The 25,762-nt window shown below is 37.0% G+C and overlaps 1 protein-coding gene across 1 annotated transcript in view; it reads right to left on the minus strand.

The window, feature by feature from the left end:
* Positions 1-25,762, minus strand: part of LOC102802424 (BBSome complex member BBS4-like) — a 70,771-nt gene that overhangs the window by 29,067 nt on the left and 15,942 nt on the right. The window contains exons 2-12 of the mRNA XM_085499924.1: positions 14,089-14,176; positions 13,525-13,604; positions 13,172-13,347; positions 12,553-12,679; positions 12,072-12,199; positions 11,276-11,330; positions 5,123-5,191; positions 3,894-4,046; positions 2,862-3,033; positions 1,143-1,212; positions 629-773 (exon numbers count right to left, since the gene is read on the minus strand). Of these exons, the coding sequence (XP_085356050.1) occupies positions 629-773; positions 1,143-1,212; positions 2,862-3,033; positions 3,894-4,046; positions 5,123-5,191; positions 11,276-11,330; positions 12,072-12,199; positions 12,553-12,679; positions 13,172-13,347; positions 13,525-13,604; positions 14,089-14,176 (1,263 nt within the window). The remainder of the gene's footprint in view (positions 1-628; positions 774-1,142; positions 1,213-2,861; positions 3,034-3,893; positions 4,047-5,122; positions 5,192-11,275; positions 11,331-12,071; positions 12,200-12,552; positions 12,680-13,171; positions 13,348-13,524; positions 13,605-14,088; positions 14,177-25,762) is intronic.

Here is a 25,762-nt window from a genome sequence, read left to right on the forward strand (position 1 = left end):
ATAATTAGATTTGTGTGATTCTCAAAGAATTGTAAGTGAGATCATTGATCGGAGAGAAGAAATGAAATGAAGTTTTATTCCATGTGTAACCTTGTTTCTCATCTGCACGAGACTTCGGTACTTTGATCATGATACTCCCACGAAAATGCGACTTGGGTATGTTATGCGGCGGGCGGGAAAAAAAATGAAGAATTGACGCAAGAAATTACGCTGAAATAAAATGTTGTTTTTATTTCATTTTCGGCTCCTGTTCATTAGGCGGGTTCGCGAAACAAGGGATAATAAAAGTCTGGCCTAAAGAACAGAAGATACCATTAGAAATTGAACAATAAAATTACAAAAATATTCACCAAAAATAGAGAATTTGAGATTGTGACATGAAATGAACAAATCTGAGAAAGAACCATCCAAGGTACTTGCATATCAAATTTGAAAACATTCTGATTGCGGTTTTGAAGAAGAAGTTGAAATTGTAAAGTTGACTACGACAGACGACGACGGACAATCAGTAATATGAACGCTGTGTTGACTTTGTCGACAGCAGAGCTAAAAAATTAAATTCAATCATAAATGTTGGAATTTATTTATGAAATGACACATACAATACATGTAGTTAATATGTACTGACCTCTGTATCAATTTCCACATTGACGTTGTCTTTTCTCTGGGCTTGTAGTTTCTGTTCAAATTGAGAGAAGTGATGTGAGGCTGCTTTCCGATCCCCAATATTGTACAGATATATTGCAAAATTGAGATGGACGGATGGGTCACTTCTGGAGATGAAACAAGGAAACAATTATATGCATTACACTATCATCTTAAATCATAATATAAAACTTTAAATATATTAAATATAATGTCAATTTTGTTTTATTTTCTATTGTTTTATTGCAGAACACATTTTGCTTACATAGACTGAAATAAGGCAATAGGCAAATCACCTACTTAATATGCATATACTTTGCTCCAAAACTAATCTTTACTGCACATTACCCCATAGCACCTATTTACCAAATTTGATCAAAATCCGCACAGAAGTTTTTGACATTTTGCTTAAATAAATAAATTTTTAACAGAAATATGAAATGTATGGGAAAGCAATACATGTAGATATGTTCTATTTAAATCCAATTCTGACTTACTGTTCCAAGGAGACTGCCTGTTCATACGCTTGTCTAGCATTGTCAGGATCCTCTAGGTGAGTCAAAGCAACTAAACAATAAAAAACAAGAATATGTTAGCAGCTTGCTGTGGGACACTATAGTATTCTTCATAAAATATAAGAATTATTTGTTAAAAAAAAAAAAAATCCCTCACAGCCCTTCATAAAGTAGTATTGTCAGCAAAACTTAGTTGAAAGCCCTTTCAGTTTGGCCAAAATCAAATAAAGTAATGGTTTTTGTGAGTTATACTTATTTAGTTATACTAGGAGGCTATTACGAAGATACCTTAAAGTATGCATGAAGACAGTAGGGGGAGTATCAACCGACACGCAGCGGAGATCGTTACACGGAATACTGTCTGAGCGCATCATTTGAGGTATTTTTGTAATAACCTTATTATTATACATCTTTTCCTTCCAAGGATACACCATGGGAATGCGGAAATCCAAGAAGTTCAGAACAGAATCAGCAAACTTCTTTGTGTGGAGTCTGTCTGGTCAAACCCTGGTGGCAGCCATATTTGTTTTTATTATTAGAGGACACTTATGCTAGTAATCATTCCATATTTGGAATTGGCATTTTCTTAAATGAGAAGATGAAAATACTACAAAATTACGGCATGCTGTAAGCTATGGCGTTACGATGACAGATGTATAATACTGAAAGTTATTTTATTGTCTTTACTACAATAAATCATGTCATTATGAATTCTGTTTTGGGTGTGTACTAAAGTAAATAATTGTTGATTGGAATCATAATTGAAATAGTCATTCGATAAATTCAGGAGGGAGGTGCCTCATGAACATATAGGAAACATAAACAACTCAGGGAGCTGTCATGCATCTCAGACTAATCTTAATGAAAATGTTTTACACTGAAAACTGAGTTTGTACTAAACCTTTGATCATCAAACAGAGAATCCTGCGTCAGATTCTATGACTTGGTGACACCCTAATCTAAGAACTCAATCACAACAGAATCCACAAAATTGCCCAGCAATTGGCAAGAAAAATCTGATATCTTGCAATAATACACGTAACAATTCATAAAAATCTGATATCTTGCAATAATACACGTAACAATTCATAAAAATCTGATATCTTGCAATAATACACGTAACAATTCATAAAAATCTGATATCTTGCAATAATACACGTAACAATTCATAAAAATCTGATATCTTGCAATAATACACGTAACAATTCATAAAAATCTGATATCTTGCAATAATACACGTAACAATTCATAAAAATCTGATATCTTGCAATAATACACGTAACAATTCATAAAAATCTGATATCTTGCAATAATACACGTAGCAATTCATAAAAATCTGATATCTTGCAATAATACACGTAACAATTCATAAAAATCTGATATCTTGCAATAATACACGTAACAATTCATAAAAATCTGATATCTTGCAATAATACACGTAACAATTCATAAAAATCTGATATCTTGCAATAATACACGTAACAATTCATAAAAATCTGATATCTTGCAATAATACACGTAACAATTCATAAAAATCTGATATCTTGCAATAATACACGTAACAATTCATAAAAATCTGATATCTTGCAATAATACACGTAACAATTCATAAAAACTTCAAACAAAATTTGGCTGCCAATACAACTTTAAGGTTACTTGAAATTGTGTCACATGTATAATTAAATTATTTTCTATGCTTACCTGCAAGTAGCATGAATAACTGTCCCATCTTTGGTTTAAGATTGATAGCAGCACTCAGAAAATGAAACGCTGACGCATACTGCTGCATTGTTAGATGAACTAAACCGAGATTGTACAGTATTTTCCAGTCAAACGGAGCTAGATAATTGGCACGTTTCAAACAACTGATAGCCTGAAAAGATTTTGTATTTAAAAATAAATATCATTAAAATCATTTATTCATTCTTTTATGTACAGAATCAAATTAAATATATACAGTCAACAATAAAATAAAATTTAGCCTGTGTTCAGTTATTTCTCATATGCAATCAGAAGACAGATACATCAAATCAGTAAGTGTTTATATCACCTCAAGCATAGAACTGGTAGGTGATCAAGTCTAATCTTCAAGTGAATATAATATGTAACACTGAAATGGTGAAACCAAGTTTGAAACTATAGAGCAAATGACAATTCACAAACATTTTAGACTGTACTTATCAGCAACTGGTTTTACTCCTCCAAGACTAGCTCTGTTCAATTTAAAAGGTTTTTCAGCGACAACTTTAGATGATACTCAAAAGTAAACACTGTACACAGTGTAGGTTGATGTAATTCAGTACTGCCCGAGTGCATACATTGCGTATATCATAATACACTTTGCTTTCACCTGCGTGTTGTAATACTTGAGCGACAGAGAACAGCACAAAATGCCAGCGGGAGACGCTTCAGGAAATTTGTTCCTGTATGACTGTTTGGGATAGTATTTCATTTCTGACTTATGGTGTATTGCTGTTGTATCTGATGTTCATATGAGACGTAAATGATCTTCAATGCACTTAATATTGGTGATGTAGTTTACAGGTTTCAAAAACACAAAGATGTTTTTTTTACGAAACCATAAATTCTATTGTTTTCAGTGCTAGATGATTACGATCCTTGGAATGTGTCACCAGAGACAGCTACTTTAATAGGGTGTCGGTCGTGTAGATGCAGGTTCACTTTATCCCACACTGTCTTAGTACTCTAATATTCATGACTACATGTACTTACTGCCACATATTTCTTCTTTCCAAAAAAACACATGCCAATATTATTCCAGAGTGGAGGACTTTCCGGCACAGCAGCCGCAGCAATCCTGTATTTGGTTAAAGCAACTTCAAAGTCACCGTGTTGCTGCATCATGCATCCGGCTGCTAATATAGCCTATAACGAGAGTATAATCAAAATTGTACACTGTAAACTGTTTCAATTCCGCAGGAGACAAATTTCTATTGAATCCTTGAAAAATGATGAAACTTTATAGCAGTGAACATTTGAATTCAAGTTCCTTAAACTATAAGCCTACTTATGATTTCAAAAACCCAAAATTTATTCATTTTCAAATATAAGAATATTGGGGGTCACCAGCTTAATTTTTTAAGAAAATGATGGTTGTATTTATAGTGGATAGTGGCCATTTTGGCTATATTATACTGCTTTTATCATAGGTTCTTAGGCTGATGACATAGGCTGAAAAATTATATACTTTTTGTTGTTTAAAAAATCTTGGTTTTAAAAAGTGTCAAAAATTGCTATTTTCATTGTGCTCCAAAAAATAGTTCTAAAAATAGCACAAGGTTTTACAAAATACGTCACTATAGCACACAAAAGAATGCTAGATATTCCATGGTGCCATGAAACAATAGCCTCATGATTTTGCACAATTAACCAATGAACATTGTTATGATATTTATGACCAAAAATCTATGAGTAGCCTTCCGCAGTGAATTTGGAGGCAATTTGTCGACAGTCATCTCATGTTGCAAATTTAATACAGAATTTTCTCTATTATATGTGCTAGTGTGTAGATGTTAAATTGTCACCACAAGTCATGCAAGTAGTGAACCATGTATAATTAATAAGGTGCAGTTGATAGAACAAACTAATATGGTTTGGGACCTTACAACAATTGATCTAAAAGTTTACAAATCTCTGACATAGCAGCTTGAATATTGATGTCTCAAAGCAGACAAAAGTGAAACTCCAAAACAAATAAAAGAAGAACAAGTACTAGAAAAGTACACAAAGTTTAATATCCAGACTAGTTTGGTAAGTATGGGTAAATTATGAAAAAATATTAAAATATAAATAATTGCAGGTGATATCAGGTGTTGGTCATTGATATGTTAATTATTTTGATTGTAACATATGCAAATTATATAATATTATTATGCAAATTAGGCACCATGCTTTAGACATTTACCTGGTGACTACATTGATATAATAACAGAATTTCATACCTTTACATTGGAAGGATCATAGGTTAAGGCATTTCCAAGGTGTTCAAAAGCTTTCTGAGTTTGTCCAATCTGTATTAAAGGAACGAGATGAATTTCATGGTAAAATAATTTGCATTCAAACACTTTAAATCACTGATACTAGGTACCCCATAATACATGTAAGTAAATTGAAATAATTTTTTTTGAAGATAAAATTGACACACTGAATATAAAAGTATTGTATGTAGTATGTAGTACGGCAACATAATGTCTAAACCAACAATGCATAACCAAGCTGATCTCAATATAGAATCCCAAAAACATATGTCAACTTAATAAAAATAAAATTCTAGTTTTAGGCAAGGGTTCTCCGAACCCGCCTATTCACATAGTTCATACCCACCATAGACTCTGGTCAGCAAAATGACTATTTTGAACTGTAGGCAGAGTCAGACGCCGATAGGTGGCGGGATTTTCCGAGCCAACAGAAAAAATGATGAAAGTCTTTTCCCAAACAAACTCAACACCCTAGTTAAGACCCAAAAAAGGGTGGTGTCTTACCTTGCCTGTGCTGTCCCGAGAGCAAGAAGCCAAAATGCTGCTATGGTGACAGGGTTCGGTGTGCCCGAGAAAGCTAGACCCCAACCCAATTCTGGGGGGTAGTAAGCTTTCGAAGTAAAGACCGAAACAGTTCTGCATGAGGGCAAGCGGGACCTGGGAGCTCCCAGGGGAGTGCTGATGGTAGAGAAATCTGTCCGCATATAATGCCGGACTGACTTATTGCCTATGCGCAGGGACCCTAGCGGTCGTTCGGGCTGGGTCAGCAAACCAAGACTGACCCGCTACGACGGGACCCAACCTAGAGAGACCCTTTTCAATGGATTTGGAGTCTCTTAGGTGGTAGTTGATAAAGACGTTCTGCATTCTCCAGAAGCCTGCCCTCCATGTGTGCTCGGGGGGAGGGGGGGGCTGACGCTAGCACTAGCGAGTTAGCAATCGCACAGACCTCGTGTGCTCATACTTGGTGTCTCTGCAAGCTCTGTGTCGAGGAATTTAAAGTATTAACCTCTAATACAGTCACAGTAAACCACCTGGTTATGGATGTTGGAGAGGCCGGCCTATACTGCCTGGGCCATAACACAAACATATATGCCTGGCACCCCATTCCAAATCCTTAGTACTGTTTGGTGGCAACTCCGTGCTCGAACCGGGTAGAGAAGCAATTCCTCCTGACCCTCCGAGCAGACAAAATTTGACAGCCGGGGGATGACGATCGGGTGAGGATCGTGTCCTGGGATTTGGTTCTAGGCGAGAAACCCGATTTGTGTCTTTAGCACAACTTGATTGTCCATAACGGCGGTCCATCATCCGAGAAGGACAATGCCCCCCAGCTCTGGCCGACGCCTACCTGAGGCGAGGGCCAGTAGGAAGACTATTTTCCACGTCAAAAATTTGAGTGGTGCTGATTGGAGAGGCTCAAAGGGTGGTCTGATTAGAGCAGACAACACAGCTGATGAGTCCCAGTTGGGCGGCTCCCTTGTATGGGGTCTTGGCGTCCGGAAAGCAGTAAATAGTCTCCTAATAATAGGACAATCGGCTAGTCTTGTTCCAGTACGTTTTGAGTGGTGGGGGACAAGACCGACCTGTATCCAACGATCGCTGCATAGGACAAACCCACTTCATCAAACAGGTGGACGAAGGGGCCTGCTACCTGGCCAATAGAGGGATGGTATGGATCAATCTCCCTTCCGCTACACCAGTGTATGCTCGCAGACTAGAAATGTAGGCCGCGTTGATGGAATCCCTGTTCTCCCTGGCCAGGATGTTGGCAGCCCGCTCAGATAAGGCTTTCGTATGTGCGGGTCTACTGAGAGCCTCTATGTGTGTAAATGATACCTGCTGGGCTCGTTGGTAGTGCGTCGTCTGGTTGGGACGGCCATTCCGGTAAGTCCGGAAGCACTACTGGTGTTTCGACTAGCATTTCCAACAGAAGTGGAAACTAGGCCTTGCTTGGCCATTTGGGTGCAACCCATGATAATATGCGGGTGTGCACCTGTCGAAGATTTCTCTGGTGCCCGGTGAACTAGCGGGAAGGGAGGAAAGGCGTACACAACTAAATGGGTCCACGGGGTTAGCAAAGCGACTCTGGCCCAGGCTACTGGAGTCGGCAGGAGTGTTATGTACGTCGGGAGCTTGGCGTTCCGGGTGCAGCAAACCAGTCCAACCTTGGTCCGTCCCACAGTCGAAACAGCCTGGAGGCTACCCACTGGGGTATTAGCCACTCCGTGTTCTGGAGACGGGGCCGTTCTGAAAGGGCGTTGCCAGACTGTTCCTCACCCCTGGAAGGTGGTGTGCAGTTAGCTCCACATTGTATTCCAGGCACCAAAGGAGGATTTGCTCCACTAGGACGGACAACCACCCCCCCTCCTTGAAGGAGACCACCGCTGCGTTGCCTGTGCGAGCAGGACTCTGTGGTCTCGAACTACAGGTAGAAAGTGTGGTAGTGCTAAGTACACTACTCTCAGTTCGAGCCGGTTGATATGGTAGTCCTGAAACTAATGCGGAGCCATATCCTTGGGCTTGTTGGTCCAATAGATGTGCTCCCCAACCCTGGGGGGGGGGCATCTGTTACCAGAGTCATACCTGCGGCGAGTGGGTCCAAGGGGCCCCCCTGTCCGAGGTTGGCCAGTGTCGACCACCAGGGCAGGGCTTCCTTCATCTAGTTCCCATAGGAGAGCTCGGCGCTATAACAAGCGTTATACCGGGCGGCTGTGTAGTGCAGCCTGGGGAACAACCCTTTGAACTGAGGTCATCATTCCAATGATCCGCATTAGTTCTCGGAGGGACACTGAGGGAATGCTGACTAGGCATTCGGCTAGGCTGCTTAGCGCTAAGCAACACGCTTGATAAGCCAAGCTTACCTCTGTGTCAAAACTCCATGCCCAGGGACACCAACTGCCAGTTGGGTCAAGGGGGACTTGTCGATTTACTAACGAGCCCAACTGGTAAAGTAAATCTTGTGTTAGCCTCATGTGTTTGGCTATTAACCCCTTGGTTGTAACCAGTAGTCTGGGTACGGATTGAGGTGTACCGACATCTGGTGAAGCAGCAGCACTACCTGTTTTATCACTCGGGTGAACACGTAGGGCGCTGTGCCTAACCCAAACGGGAGGGCACCCACAATTCGAATACTTGGCTCAGCTGGGCAATTGGAAGAAGATGGCAACTCACTGGGTGCATCGGTATGTGTAGGTAGGCCCCACTTAAGTCTAGTGGGGCTAGCCAGTCCAAACGGTGGATGGAGAGGAGAACCCTGAATGGTGTCTCCATGTGGAACCGATCGAGGAGCACGTACTGATTCAATCTACCTTGGTCCAGAACTGGACGCCCGCCACTTGTAGATTTGGTACTACGAAAACATTTGGGTAAAGTCTGTACTTAGTTCCGGCTGATGTACCCTGTGTATGGCGCCTTTTCCCAGCAAACTGCTACTTCCTGTCTAATTGAGTCCCCTGGCAGTGCCCAACAGGGGAGACACTGACGGGGGGAAATGGAGATTTCTCCAAACCGGACTACACCGGCGCAATCTGTGTACGACAGGGATATGTGGCCATGTGTTCAGCAGTTGCAAGGGAGGGTGCTCCCTTTCCCCATGAGGTGAGTTCCCCAAGGCCTGAAGTAGTCACTAAGTTGTGACCTTGCCACTCGCCGAACACATGCCTGTTCCCCCCGGTTGCAGAGGTGAGCGTCAAACACGCTTCCCCCGCTGCCGGGTAGACATCCGCCCAGAGAGGGTGAGGAGCCACCACCTGGCTCTTTCCTCCCTGGGGGCGTGCCACTACTCTTCCCTCCCATGGAAGGGTATGAGCGCTTGCCTCCTGGCTGACTCTGGCTAGCGGACGGCGCCCTAGGGCGTTGTGTTTTCTGTGCTTGGGGCGCCCTCCGCTTACCCATGGCAGGGCCAACTGGCTAGCAGATTCGATCTGAACCCTCTGGTTCATTGCACTTCGAAGCTCCGAGACTGTACCCACCATTCCCTGAACAAAGAGGGTGGAGGATGTTCAGTCTGAGTCACTGAGGTGGGGACGTACCCCAGCTCAGCTTGTCGGCGAAAACACGTGCGTCTAAGGCCGCGTCTCGTAGCACAGTAGTGGCCCCGGCCAAGAGAGCCAGGCGACACTAGGGGGTGTCGCATGTAGATGTGCGGTGGCCTACCAGTAAAAATGTTGCCTGGTCTAGGAGGCTGGTGCGTTCTGCCTCCAAGGTCTCCAGAGTCCTGGGCACACACAGTAATGAGCTCAAGCAACTCTGCCCTCAGGGCTGGATGGGTCGTCTTTGATTGGCAAGGACACCCATGGAACGCAGCTAACCCCCCCCCCCTTTGCCCGGTTTGCCAAATTCGTGGTACCGGAGTCTGGGGAAGGAGCCTTGGGGGAGTTTTGGTCTCATCCCACGCTATGGGGTCTGATCCCGAAACAACACCGACCGGGTAGCGTTTGGTCCAGCGGGAAGAGTTGCCTAATGTTATCCTCACCCAGGGGCCTTAAGCATTACATCCTCCGCGGCTGACCAATGCCGCCCATCAACACCGTTTGTGTGCTCTGTGCCCCACTCCGCACTCAGACGGACAGGAATCGATGTGCCGACGGGGTGGCTTTGGATCCCGACGCTCGTGAAGCAACCTTAGGTGGTCGCCTTAGGATCAAGAGTGGGGGTATCTACATCGTATCACTGGGATCGATGATACTCTGCCTCACCCCAAAAGCGTGGCTCACCGAGTCATACAGATGGAAGACTCTGAGGGACCGCCCGGAGTACCGACTGTATCCGACACAAGTGAACTGCATCCTCTTTCACTTTAAATATGTGAGAGGGAGTGTGTTCGACTGTGCGTCTCAGGACAGGGTCGGTTCCCAATGGGGACGCCCCATGGGTCGGTACGAAGCGAGTCAAAACCCACAGCGGAAACCGGACACAAGGATAAATTCGTTACTGTTTTACCGTTACCGTGTGACGAACCCTAGCTGGCTGAAAGTAGGGGTGGTCAACGTGTGCCCTGCCCTGAAAGCCCTGCCCCGAGATCAGAGGCTTGGCTGCCAGCACCCTGTTGGCATTCAGTGCCCGAGGCTCCAGAGGAGGCCCGGTGCAATTAGCCTGAGCCTCTGCCTTCTCCCAAAATAGTGGGAGAGCCGCGGCTGGGAACAGGGGTTCCCCGGAAGAGACGTGATTGAATGCAAACATGCTTTCGTGTTTCTTCCTGCTTGCCCACAGCGGAGACAGGGCTAATCTGCACTGGCTCGGAAGGTTGCAAATGATTAGCTAGTTTGAATTTTGCATAACAATACTGACAATGAACGTGCATTCAACGCCACAAGTTTTTTTGTTTTTTTAGCCAATCAGAATTCATCTTCCGAGCCAGTGCAGATCAGCCGTGGAGACAGCTCGATTCGACTGCGTCTGATCTACCCAGCCTGCCAGGGATGCAATTGCCCCGACAGTCCTTCGACCAAAGCCTTCAACTCGAAGGCAAACCCGGCGCCGTGTGAGGAAGGGTCCACAAAGGGACCCGCAACAGGCCCCATAGGAGGAAAGCCTCCAGGGGCACAGCCTCCCTGCAGACTGTAAAATCGGGTAAATCATCGCCTGAAAAAACAGACTGTGAGGATGCCCTCCGATCAGCAGGGGAGATCGAGAAAAATATCGGTACCTCCACCGTCGGGCCTCTTGCTCGACGTCCCGGTACACGAAGCATCGTTAGCCGAGCGTGAGGACTTTCCACTCATGCAAAACACGCAACTCACTTTAACCGATTTGTTTACTGGACGCGCGACCTTGCTGTGACGCGGTCAGTATCAGTGACTTTGATGGCTCTGAAAAAAAATCTCAGGCCTCAGAACTCCAGTGAAAAAACACACACCTTCACGCAAAAAACTCTGAACCCCGCACGCAGCTACGACAAAGTACCATGCTAGAAACCCGGACAGGAAAAAGCAACAGAGCCAGGCAGAGCCGCTCAGAATCATTCCTCGACGAGGCGGAGAAAAATGAAGAGTGATTGACGGCTACCTATGGCGCTGCCATGTGGCCACGGTCACGTGGGTTCGTAATTGAACGCAGTGAATTTAATCTTTTTCTAAATATGTAGTTAATAATTTATTTTTCATATATACCAACCTGTAAATATAGTAATCCAAGCGTTGATAACAACTCTGGATTTTCGGGGTTGAATCTGAAAAGAAATATGAAATACCCGGTATGATCAGTCAGTTAATTGTGTTATTGAATGAGTAATGCATACAATGGATTGTAACTGATATATATCAATGAAGTTATCAATGTAGCAAAATGATTATCATAATTAAATCATTCAATCTCCTGTTCCTGTTTTGTTCTAAATTAGTTTGATTGACAAAAATACCAGTCAGATTAAGGAAACTATCTCTACATTTGCTTTGAGACAGGTCAAGTCAAATTCACTAAATTATAGTATGTTTTGAAGTGTTTTCACAATATTAAGGATTCAAAAAGCAAATTTTTGAAATAATGTCACTATAGAAACCAGTGTAAAAATGCCAATTTTGACCATTTTCCATGATTTTTTGGACTCAAACAACTGTCTGGTGACTCCAATTGATTTTCATTTTTGGTATCCTGATGGCATGAAGCCATAGTAATGAAGGTATGATGAACATGACATTTAATCTTTAATTCAACAAATCAACCCCATCAAATGACATAAGCTATAATAATAGTTTTTGGTAACTTTTTCCATATTTTTTTAATCCATTTAATATTGTACAGTTTTTGTCCTCTTAATATCAGTTGCAAAAAAGAATAAAGGTATTTTCACCCTGAAGCCAGAAAACAGTCCATGACAAAACAAGAAACACATCACTACAGGAATAGCCCATTTTCTTTTGTATAATCTGATAAAACCTATTTTTCAGAGGAGCCAGGACCTATGACTTACTCGACAGCTCTCTTATATACATCAATTGCCATCTCTAAATCTCCTTCCATTAAGAATATCTTGCCCAGCATGATAAATGACAAGTCATGGCGATTACATTGGATTGCATGTTTCAATGATTCCTTGGCCTGTCAATAAAAAACACACACACACTACATAATGAGACATCTAATGTATAGGCAGAATAAGATGATTATAAAAACAAAATCATTTCAAATGAGGGTGATCAAACAACTACTGGTAATGACATAAATTGAGAGAAGTAAATCACATAATATAACTGACACCTTTTTTCCCTTTTGATTTTGGTATGTCCATGGAGGATTTCAGTGAGTGATGTGTAAATATCACTGGAAAGTATTGCCCAAGTGTAATCTGTCTTATTCAAGTAGGAGGAATGTAGAAGACTAGAATTCATACAAGGATATCAAATATCAACTTTGAAATTATTAATTTAAAAAAAATAAAAACATTGTCTAACCTTGTCATACATTTTTAGATACATGTAACATATTCCCATATTATGTGACACTTCCCAGTCTCGCTGACTCAATTTGGCAGCTTCGTTGTACACATCTATTGCAGCTTTGTGTCTACCAAGTAAAAACCTGAAATGATTTGGATAACCGGTGATGAACGTACAATGAACCTAAATAACTACGAAGAGAAGTTAAAGAGAACTGTCACCAAGTGCATATTCTACTTGTTGATACGACTTTCTCCATTAAATAAATTTATTGAATAACAATGTGCTGTTCAGCCTAACAGCTCTCTGTAAGGTTTTAGGTATGCTGTTAATCCCTGATTATCTTTTACTACATAAATGTTGAAAAATGGCAAGTTTTCCACTGAAGATTTTCTAAAATCATTGATGTCTGAAAAGCTTTCTCTATTTGTCCCCCGACAAATACGACCATACAGGTCTTGAAGATCATGTATGTAGCCTGTAACATTTTCGTATGTACCTATCACAAAATGTATATACCAAAAATGAATTCTGGTGGTACAGTTGTATAATCTTGTTAATATAATTGAAAATTGACAAATAATAGTGCCATAGTATTAAATTATGAATAATATATAAGACTCAAGTTACTTACAGCGACCTTGCTACTTGTTTAAGATTATCAGTACTCTGTGAATTCAATAAACTACATGTCTGGAACAACTCTAACGATTCTTGTATTCTGCCTTCCATTCTCATTATCAGACCCTGTACATACACTGCATATTCACACATTCCTTGTGTTTCTTCCAACTGCTCCTTTATCAAAGACTTTAAAAACAAAAACATACAAGTTATTTCTGGTCTGCCAGCTAGTACGGACATAGATGATAATATCCCAAATCAGTTAAGATTCTCACATTTCAAAAATTATGAAGGTGACGATGGAATGGATTGACACTAAAATAATGAAAATATGGATAATATTAAAAATAGAATGTTTCCTACCTTACATGTGTTGAACTCTTTTCTAACATAGTGGAGGTGAATCAACCAGTTTCTTCTTTCAAATATAGGTAATTCTGGAGCTAAACAGCAGAAACACAAATCAAACAGAACTGAATGGGTCTGTGTATGAAATTTTGCTCAAGTTTGATACTGTACTGTGTAGGGTAAAACTAACTCATAATGGCCTTATAAAACTGGTTGCTTCATTAAGGTAGTGACATGGGAAAAACAGTTTTACTATTATTAGGGGATTATCCAAAAGTATCTATGACAATATTTTTATTTTCATGCATAATTTTCTAATTAATATTTTCTTTATGTGCCTAATATGACTAAAGATATAGACTGTCAAATTGATCAAAATTAATTCAATAGACGTGTTCATGATCTTGTAGCATGCTTCGAAAAGCCAAAATTTGATTACCGCAAAAACATATTCAAATGTTTCTTCCTATTTTTCTGCAGATAAACAGCTCATTCAGCATACCATTTTGATCATTCTTTATAAATATACAAGTGTCTGATTAATGAGGACTGGTATTCTATGAAAAATTGGACGCCAACCTTTTTTAGTTTTGGGTTTGAGTGTTGGTTCTGGTATTTTGGTGGGTAACGATAGTAGGGCTTCATCTGCTTTCTTCTCTTCTTTACTCTGCAATGGAAAAAAACGATAATTCATTGTTATATTATAGAAAATGCATAAAGAAGACTGTCGCATACGACTTATTTACCACTTCCGTGTCACTGAGAATGTTCTAGAACCGTACTGTGTCTGGGTGGAATATTCTAGATTTTTTTTAGAAAATGGTTGAATACTGTAAAATGACTAATTTTCACTGGGTTTAAATTTCACTGATTTACCATTTCAGGCATATTCAGTGGGTTTTAAATTCACGGTTTCGTCATTTAGATAATGTGTTCTATGCTAAATTTTACATATTCACTGTGTTTTAATTTAGCGCATTTTTCCAGTCAGCGAAATAAGCTAAATTAAAACCCATAGTTGCTGTCGACATAGGAAGTAAAGTAAGCAAATAACACCGAATAAACCTACTTTACAGTAGGTAATAAAACACTGTAGGAGGCAATAGAAGGTAATGGAACATTCTAGAAATTGGTAGTAAGTTCCAGACTCATTATGTATGCTGCTGTAATGATCTATTTATAGACAGTGGGGTATATATAGGGGAGTTGATCAGCACTGAGTTCAGATCGGAGATCTCGTTGAATTGTATTGGAGTTTAAGTATCTAGTTATTGGAGTAGTGGAGTTTTACCGCGTTATTGTACTTGATGTTTGCAGAGTATAATAATACCAATACCAGTTGAAACCTCATCTGTTGGCTCCGTGTTCGTATTTTATCATTGCCGCTCGGGAAGTCTTTCTGTTACTGTTGCCATTTGAACCATCACACCTGTACTATACCAATTACGGTAATATTACGTTGCATGTGACAAAGGCTTAAGAAATACACACCTACGGAATATATCTACAAACAATAATCCAATAAGTATTTAGTTATTTTTTTTTTCTGCAGCTATCTCAGTCAGGCAGAAAATGACAAAAAATGTGATTTTTCAATATGAATAGATGTAATGTGTCACATAGATCCAGGGGTCCTTACTTGCATATGTTAATGTTAATAAAGAAGCATTAAAGTATAGGCCAGACCCTTATGTCAATGCTGTAATTTATACCATAATAGATTTAACAGCGGACCTATCATAGGTATAATTTATAGTGACCTCAGGGAAAGTGAGCTGGCTCTATAGATAACATGTGAAAATAGAGGAAAGAGTTTGAAGAAATCAATATACCAAGAGTTTGGAAATAGTGCACTTCTGGTGAATAAGCAGTGACATTTCGTTTCTGGTTTCACAAATTAAGAGAATCAAGACAGATCATTCATAATGAGTGTCATTTTCAGAAATGTTGTGGAATAATAAGGCAATTGTTTTCTGGACTGAAAAACTTTAAATGGTGTTGAGTGATATTAATCAGTGAAGACTCACAAATAGTGCATGTCATCAACATGAATCCAGCTTAACTTGTGCATGAAATAATGGCTAGATACCCACAGTTTATTTATATGCTCTGCGTTCTATGATTATGTCAGTTCTATAGTTCTATTTTTATTAAATCAGTTCAACTGCACTCACTTGTCAGGAACTGCCTGCTAAGAAATTGATAGTAATTACTCATAGTTCTTGGTAATTATTGGCAGGACTCCAGAAGGAGTACCTACACTTTATGTAAATTTGTTTAAAATTATGCTAATTTATTCAAGACATAGCAGTTTCTGTGCTCATGAATATTCATTAATTTGTGGATCAATACATTCTAAAAGGGGCGATATATTATTTTTGGGGGAAGAGTTAGAAAGGGGGATTAGCAATCCTTAGGGGGTCAATACAAAAGAAGGGACCCATTTGGAGAGCAGCATTGTTCCTCGTGTCTGTTGTTGCACGTGACCTGCAGCTGTCAACTGTGTTCGTTCTTCGACGACTTCGACTGGCTTCTGTGTGAGGTAGTTTCTTGTGTTCTGTTTTTCTGACTTGAGTTTTTGATATACAGAAGTTGCTGTTTATGTTCTTTTTTTCTTTCATATCTTGTCTTGTAGGAGTGTCCTGTTCGTGATTCAAACTTGCAATCTTTGAGTTCCCAGCGCACTGTCTTGTCCACTGTACCACGAGTGTCTTCATGCAAATGATAGGATTTAAGTCCTACTTATAGGATCAATGTTTTCACTAGCATTCAAAAATCATACTAACCGTACTGGATTCGAACCAGCGATCTCTCACATTGCCTACATTGTACATATCCACTGAATCATATGGGTAGTCATGCAAATGAATAATTTGTTTTTATATTTAGCTTTATTGCAAATTAGTGTTTGCGAGAAAAGACGGGCAGACATGAGAATTGAACCCTGGTCCTCCTGATCACTGTGTAGACAACTGAACCACAAGACCACAATGGATTGACTGGATGTGTTGGCATTTGATAAGACTATATAGTGTGTATATATATATATAGAAATACAACATATTTCTATTATTGAGTTACAATTGTCCAAAAAATTGCCAATTTTGTGTTTTTACTTGTGTAAGCTATATGCATGCCATAACCCGTTAGTGTACATCTTGCCAATTGGGTGTTTGCCATTTGTGTTGCCCATACCTGACCCGACCCTAACCCTAATGCCAAGACACGTTCCTGTTAATAATTCCGTTGCCCTTACCTGACCCGACCCTAACCCTAATGCCAAGACACGTTCCTGTTAATAATTCCGTTGCCCATACCTGACCCGACCCTAACCCTAATGTCAAGACACGTTCCTGTTAATAATTCCGTTGCCCATACCTGACCCGACCCTAACCCTAATGTCAAGACACGTTCCTGTTAATAATTCCGTTGCCCATACCTGACCCGACCCTAACCCTAATGTCAAGACACGTTCCTGTTAATAATTCCGTTGCCCATACCTGACCCGACCCTAACCCTAATGTCAAGACACGTTCCTGTTAATAATTCCGTTGCCATACCTGACCCGACCCTAACCCTAATGTCAAGACACGTTCCTGTTAATAATTCCGTTGCCATACCTGACCCGACCCTAACCCTAATGTCAAGACACGTTCCTGTTAATAATTCCGTTGCCCATACCTGACCCGACCCTAACCCTAATGTCAAGACACGTTCCTGTTAATAATTCCGTTGCCCATACCTGACCCGACCCTAACCCTAATGTCAAGACACGTTCCTGTTAATAATTCCGTTGCCCATACCTGACCCGACCCTAACCCTAATGCCAAGACACGTTCCTGTTAATAATTCCGTTGCCATACCTGACCCGACCCTAACCCTAATGCCAAGACACGTTCCTGTTAATAATTACTCAATACTGATACTCTGTTGTGCACTGTCTGCGGGTAAGCTGCATTGATGTCAACTGATTAAACAAGTCGCGTTTAAGTAATTTCCACTATTAACAAGTGGTTAAATTGTGACAATAAATGTGTGGACAAATATTTGAGATTAATTTTGGTGTAGACAACTCTCGTTTAATTATTTTACACCATTACAAGTTGTTAAATTGAGAGAATAAGTGTGCGGACAAATATTTTAGACTTATTTTGGTGTAGACTGCTCTCGTTTGATTAATTCCCACAATTACAAGTTGTTAAATTGAGAGAATAAATGTGCGGAGAAATATTTTAGACTTATTTTGGTGTAGACAGCTCTCGTTTAATTATTTTACACCATTACAAGTTGTTAAATTGAGAGAATAAATGTGTGGACAAATATTTGAGATTAATTTTGGTGTAGACAACTCTCGTTTAATTATTTTACACCATTACAAGTTGTTAAATTGAGAGAATAAGTGTGCGGACAAATATTTTAGACTTATTTTGGTGTAGACTGCTCTCGTTTGATTAATTCCCACAATTACAAGTTGTTAAATTGAGAGAATAAATGTGCGGAGAAATATTTTAGACTTTCTTTGGTGTAGACAGCTCTCGTTTAATTATTTTACACCATTACAAGTTGTTAAATTGAGAGAATAAATGTATGGACAAATATTTTAGACTTATTTTGGTGTAGACAGCTCTCGTTAAATTATTTTACACCATTACAAGTTGTTAAATTGAGAGAATAAGTGTGCGGACAAATATTTTAGACTTATTTTGGTGTAGACAGCTCTCGTTTGATTAATTCTCACAATTACAAGTTGTTAAATTGAGAGAATAAGTGTGCGGACAAATATTTTAGACTTCTTTTGGTGTAGACTGCTCTCGTTTGATTAATTCCCACAATTACAAGTTGTTAAATTGAGAGAATAAATGTGCGGACAAATATTTTAGACTTATTTTGGTGTAGACAGCTCTCATTTAATTATTTTACACCATTACAAGTTGTTAAATTGAGAGAATAAATGTGCGGACAAATATTTTAGACTTATTTTGGTGTAGATAGCTCTCGTTTAATTATTTTACACCATTACAAGTTGTTAAATTGAGAGAATAAATGTATGGACAAATATTTTATACTTATTTTGGTGTAGACAGCTCTCGTTTAATTATTTTACACCATTACAAGTTGTTAAATTGAGAGAATAAGTGTGCGGACAAATATTTTAGACTTATTTTGGTGTAGACAGCTCTCGTTTGATTAATTCTCACAATTACAAGTTGTTAAATTGAGAGAATAAGTGTGCGGACAAATATTTTAGACTTATTTTGGTGTAGACTGCTCTCGTTTGATTAATTCCCACAATTACAAGTTGTTAAATTGAGAGAATAAATGTGCGGACAAATATTTTAGACTTATTTTCGTGTAGACAGCTCTCGTTTAATTATTTTACACCATTACAAGTTGTTAAATTGAGAGAATAAATGTGCGGACAAATATTTTAGACTTATTTTGGTGTAGATAGCTCTCGTTTAATTATTTTACACCATTACAAGTTGTTAAATTGAGAGAATAAATGTATGGACAAATATTTTAGACTTATTTTGGTGTAGACAGCTCTCGTTTAATTATTTTACACCATTACAAGTTGTTAAATTGAGAGAATAAATGTATGGACAAATATTTTAGACTTATTTTGGTGTAGACAGCTCTCGTTTAATTATTTTACACCATTACAAGTTGTTAAATTGAGAAAACAATGTGCGGACAAATATTTTAGACTTATTTTGGTGTAGACAGCTCTCGTTTAATTATTTTACACCATTACAAGTTGTTAAATTGAGAGAATAAATGTGTGGACAAATATTTGAGATTAATTTTGGTGTAGACAACTCTCGTTTAATTATTTTACACCATTACAAGTTGTTAAATTGAGAGAATAAGTGTGCGGACAAATATTTTAGACTTATTTTGGTGTAGACTGCTCTCGTTTGATTAATTCCCACAATTACAAGTTGTTAAATTGAGAGAATAAATGTGCGGAGAAATATTTTAGACTTATTTTGGTGTAGACAGCTCTCGTTTAATTATTTTACACCATTACAAGTTGTTAAATTGAGAGAATAAATGTGTGGACAAATATTTGAGATTAATTTTGGTGTAGACAACTCTCGTTTAATTATTTTACACCATTACAAGTTGTTAAATTGAGAGAATAAGTGTGCGGACAAATATTTTAGACTTATTTTGGTGTAGACTGCTCTCGTTTGATTAATTCCCACAATTACAAGTTGTTAAATTGAGAGAATAAATGTGCGGAGAAATATTTTAGACTTTCTTTGGTGTAGACAGCTCTCGTTTAATTATTTTACACCATTACAAGTTGTTAAATTGAGAGAATAAATGTATGGACAAATATTTTAGACTTATTTTGGTGTAGACAGCTCTCGTTAAATTATTTTACACCATTACAAGTTGTTAAATTGAGAGAATAAGTGTGCGGACAAATATTTTAGACTTATTTTGGTGTAGACAGCTCTCGTTTGATTAATTCTCACAATTACAAGTTGTTAAATTGAGAGAATAAGTGTGCGGACAAATATTTTAGACTTCTTTTGGTGTAGACTGCTCTCGTTTGATTAATTCCCACAATTACAAGTTGTTAAATTGAGAGAATAAATGTGCGGACAAATATTTTAGACTTATTTTGGTGTAGACAGCTCTCATTTAATTATTTTACACCATTACAAGTTGTTAAATTGAGAGAATAAATGTGCGGACAAATATTTTAGACTTATTTTGGTGTAGATAGCTCTCGTTTAATTATTTTACACCATTACAAGTTGTTAAATTGAGAGAATAAATGTATGGACAAATATTTTATACTTATTTTGGTGTAGACAGCTCTCGTTTAATTATTTTACACCATTACAAGTTGTTAAATTGAGAGAATAAGTGTGCGGACAAATATTTTAGACTTATTTTGGTGTAGACAGCTCTCGTTTGATTAATTCTCACAATTACAAGTTGTTAAATTGAGAGAATAAGTGTGCGGACAAATATTTTAGACTTATTTTGGTGTAGACTGCTCTCGTTTGATTAATTCCCACAATTACAAGTTGTTAAATTGAGAGAATAAATGTGCGGACAAATATTTTAGACTTATTTTCGTGTAGACAGCTCTCGTTTAATTATTTTACACCATTACAAGTTGTTAAATTGAGAGAATAAATGTGCGGACAAATATTTTAGACTTATTTTGGTGTAGATAGCTCTCGTTTAATTATTTTACACCATTACAAGTTGTTAAATTGAGAGAATAAATGTATGGACAAATATTTTAGACTTATTTTGGTGTAGACAGCTCTCGTTTAATTATTTTACACCATTACAAGTTGTTAAATTGAGAGAATAAATGTATGGACAAATATTTTAGACTTATTTTGGTGTAGACAGCTCTCGTTTAATTATTTTACACCATTACAAGTTGTTAAATTGAGAAAACAATGTGCGGACAAATATTTTAGACTTATTTTGGTGTAGACAGCTCTCGTTTAATTATTTTACACCATTACAAGTTGTTAAATTGAGAGAATAAATGTGTGGACAAATATTTGAGATTAATTTTGGTGTAGACAACTCTCGTTTAATTATTTTACACCATTACAAGTTGTTAAATTGAGAGAATAAGTGTGCGGACAAATATTTTAGACTTATTTTGGTGTAGACTGCTCTCGTTTGATTAATTCCCACAATTACAAGTTGTTAAATTGAGAGAATAAATGTGCGGAGAAATATTTTAGACTTTCTTTGGTGTAGACAGCTCTCGTTTAATTATTTTACACCATTACAAGTTGTTAAATTGAGAGAATAAATGTATGGACAAATATTTTAGACTTATTTTGGTGTAGACAGCTCTCGTTAAATTATTTTACACCATTACAAGTTGTTAAATTGAGAGAATAAGTGTGCGGACAAATATTTTAGACTTATTTTGGTGTAGACAGCTCTCGTTTGATTAATTCTCACAATTACAAGTTGTTAAATTGAGAGAATAAGTGTGCGGACAAATATTTTAGACTTCTTTTGGTGTAGACTGCTCTCGTTTGATTAATTCCCACAATTACAAGTTGTTAAATTGAGAGAATAAATGTGCGGACAAATATTTTAGACTTATTTTGGTGTAGACAGCTCTCGTTTAATTATTTTACACCATTACAAGTTGTTAAATTGAGAGAATAAATGTGCGGACAAATATTTTAGACTTATTTTGGTGTAGATAGCTCTCGTTTAATTATTTTACACCATTACAAGTTGTTAAATTGAGAGAATAAATGTATGGACAAATATTTTATACTTATTTTGGTGTAGACAGCTCTCGTTTAATTATTTTACACCATTACAAGTTGTTAAATTGAGAGAATAAGTGTGCGGACAAATATTTTAGACTTATTTTGGTGTAGACAGCTCTCGTTTGATTAATTCTCACAATTACAAGTTGTTAAATTGAGAGAATAAGTGTGCGGACAAATATTTTAGACTTATTTTGGTGTAGACTGCTCTCGTTTGATTAATTCCCACAATTACAAGTTGTTAAATTGAGAGAATAAATGTGCGGACAAATATTTTAGACTTATTTTCGTGTAGACAGCTCTCGTTTAATTATTTTACACCATTACAAGTTGTTAAATTGAGAGAATAAATGTGCGGACAAATATTTTAGACTTATTTTGGTGTAGATAGCTCTCGTTTAATTATTTTACACCAATACAAGTTGTTAAATTGAGAGAATAAATGTATGGACAAATATTTTAGACTTATTTTGGTGTAGACAGCTCTCGTTTAATTATTTTACACCATTACAAGTTGTTAAATTGAGAGAATAAATGTATGGACAAATATTTTAGACTTATTTTCGTGTAGACAGCTCTCGTTTAATTATTTTACACCATTACAAGTTGTTAAATTGAGAGAATAAATGTGCGGACAAATATTTTAGACTTATTTTGGTGTAGATAGCTCTCGTTTAATTATTTTACACCATTACAAGTTGTTAAATTGAGAGAATAAATGTGCGGACAAATATTTTAGACTTATTTTGGTGTAGATAGCTCTCGTTTAATTATTTTACACCATTACAAGTTGTTAAATTGAGAGAATAAATGTGCGGACAAATATTTTAGACTTATTTTGGTGTAGATAGCTCTCGTTTAATTATTTTACACCATTACAAGTTGTTAAATTGAGAGAATAAGTGTGCGGACAAATATTTTAGACTAATTTTGGTGTAGACAGCTCTCGTTTAATTATTTTACACCATTACAAGTTGTTAAATTGAGAGAATAAATGTGCGGAGAAATATTTTAGACTTATTTTGGTGTAGACAGCTCTCGTTTGATTAATTCCCACAATTACAAGTTGTTAAATTGAGAGAATAAGTGTGCGGACAAATATTTTAGACTTATTTTGGTGTAGACTGCTCTCGTTTAATTATTTTATACCATTACAAGTTGTTAAATTGAGAGAATAAATGTATGGACAAATATTTTAGACTTATTTTGGTGTAGACAGCTCTCGTTAAATTATTTTACACCATTACAAGTTGTTAAATTGAGAGAATAAGTGTGTGGACAAATATTTTAGACTTATTTTGGTGTAGACAGCTCTCGTTTAATTATTTTATACCATTACAAGTTGTTAAATTGAGAGAATAAATGTATGGACAAATATTTTAGACTTATTTTGGTGTAGACAGCTCTCGTTAAATTATTTTACACCATTACAAGTTGTTAAATTGAGAGAATAAGTGTGCGGACAAATATTTTAGACTTATTTTGGTGTAGACTGCTCTCGTTTGATTAATTCCCACAATTACAAGTTGTTAAATTGAGAGAATAAATGTGCGGAGAAATATTTTAGACTTTCTTTGGTGTAGACAGCTCTCGTTTAATTATTTTACACCATTACAAGTTGTTAAATTGAGAGAATAAATGTATGGACAAATATTTTAGACTTATTTTGGTGTAGACAGCTCTCGTTAAATTATTTTACACCATTACAAGTTGTTAAATTGAGAGAATAAGTGTGCGGACAAATATTTTAGACTTATTTTGGTGTAGACAGCTCTCGTTTGATTAATTCTCACAATTACAAGTTGTTAAATTGAGAGAATAAGTGTGCGGACAAATATTTTAGACTTCTTTTGGTGTAGACTGCTCTCGTTTGATTAATTCCCACAATTACAAGTTGTTAAATTGAGAGAATAAATGTGCGGACAAATATTTTAGACTTATTTTGGTGTAGACAGCTCTCGTTTAATTATTTTACACCATTACAAGTTGTTAAATTGAGAGAATAAATGTGCGGACAAATATTTTAGACTTATTTTGGTGTAGATAGCTCTCGTTTAATTATTTTACACCATTACAAGTTGTTAAATTGAGAGAATAAATGTATGGACAAATATTTTATACTTATTTTGGTGTAGACAGCTCTCGTTTAATTATTTTACACCATTACAAGTTGTTAAATTGAGAGAATAAGTGTGCGGACAAATATTTTAGACTTATTTTGGTGTAGACAGCTCTCGTTTGATTAATTCTCACAATTACAAGTTGTTAAATTGAGAGAATAAGTGTGCGGACAAATATTTTAGACTTATTTTGGTGTAGACTGCTCTCGTTTGATTAATTCCCACAATTACAAGTTGTTAAATTGAGAGAATAAATGTGCGGACAAATATTTTAGACTTATTTTCGTGTAGACAGCTCTCGTTTAATTATTTTACACCATTACAAGTTGTTAAATTGAGAGAATAAATGTGCGGACAAATATTTTAGACTTATTTTGGTGTAGATAGCTCTCGTTTAATTATTTTACACCATTACAAGTTGTTAAATTGAGAGAATAAATGTATGGACAAATATTTTAGACTTATTTTGGTGTAGACAGCTCTCGTTTAATTATTTTACACCATTACAAGTTGTTAAATTGAGAGAATAAATGTATGGACAAATATTTTAGACTTATTTTCGTGTAGACAGCTCTCGTTTAATTATTTTACACCATTACAAGTTGTTAAATTGAGAGAATAAATGTGCGGACAAATATTTTAGACTTATTTTGGTGTAGATAGCTCTCGTTTAATTATTTTACACCATTACAAGTTGTTAAATTGAGAGAATAAATGTGCGGACAAATATTTTAGACTTATTTTGGTGTAGATAGCTCTCGTTTAATTATTTTACACCATTACAAGTTGTTAAATTGAGAGAATAAGTGTGCGGACAAATATTTTAGACTTATTTTGGTGTAGACTGCTCTCGTTTGATTAATTCCCACAATTACAAGTTGTTAAATTGAGAGAATAAATGTGCGGACAAATATTTTAGACTTATTTTCGTGTAGACAGCTCTCGTTTAATTATTTTACACCATTACAAGTTGTTAAATTGAGAGAATAAATGTGCGGACAAATATTTTAGACTTATTTTGGTGTAGACAGCTCTCGTTTAATTATTTTACACCATTACAAGTTGTTAAATTGAGAGAATAAATGTATGGACAAATATTTTAGACTTATTTTGGTGTAGACAGCTCTCGTTTAATTATTTTACACCATTACAAGTTGTTAAATTGAGAGAATAAATGTATGGACAAATATTTTAGACTTATTTTGGTGTAGACAGCTCTCGTTTAATTATTTTATACCATTACAAGTTGTTAAATTGAGAGAATAAATGTATGGACAAATATTTTAGACTTATTTTGGTGTAGACAGCTCTCGTTAAATTATTTTACACCATTACAAGTTGTTAAATTGAGAGAATAAGTGTGCGGACAAATATTTTAGACTTATTTTGGTGTAGACTGCTCTCGTTTGATTAATTCCCACAATTACAAGTTGTTAAATTGAGAGAATAAATGTGCGGACAAATATTTTAGACTTATTTTCGTGTAGACAGCTCTCGTTTAATTATTTTACACCATTACAAGTTGTTAAATTGAGAGAATAAATGTGCGGACAAATATTTTAGACTTATTTTGGTGTAGATAGCTCTCGTTTAATTATTTTACACCATTACAAGTTGTTAAATTGAGAGAATAAATGTATGGACAAATATTTGAGATTAATTTTCGTGTAGACAGCTCTCGTTCGATTAATTCCCACAATTACAAGTTGTTAAATTGAGAGAATAAGTGTGCAGACAAATATTTTAGACTTATTTTGGTGTAGACAGCTCTCGTTTGATTAATTCCCACAATTACAAGTTGTTAAATTGAGAGAATAAATGTGCGGACAAATATTTTAGACTTATTTTGGTGTA

Source organism: Saccoglossus kowalevskii, chromosome 6 (assembly GCF_978046115.1).
Source record: "Saccoglossus kowalevskii chromosome 6, keSacKowa6.1, whole genome shotgun sequence".
Lineage (NCBI taxonomy): Eukaryota > Metazoa > Hemichordata > Enteropneusta > Harrimaniidae > Saccoglossus > Saccoglossus kowalevskii.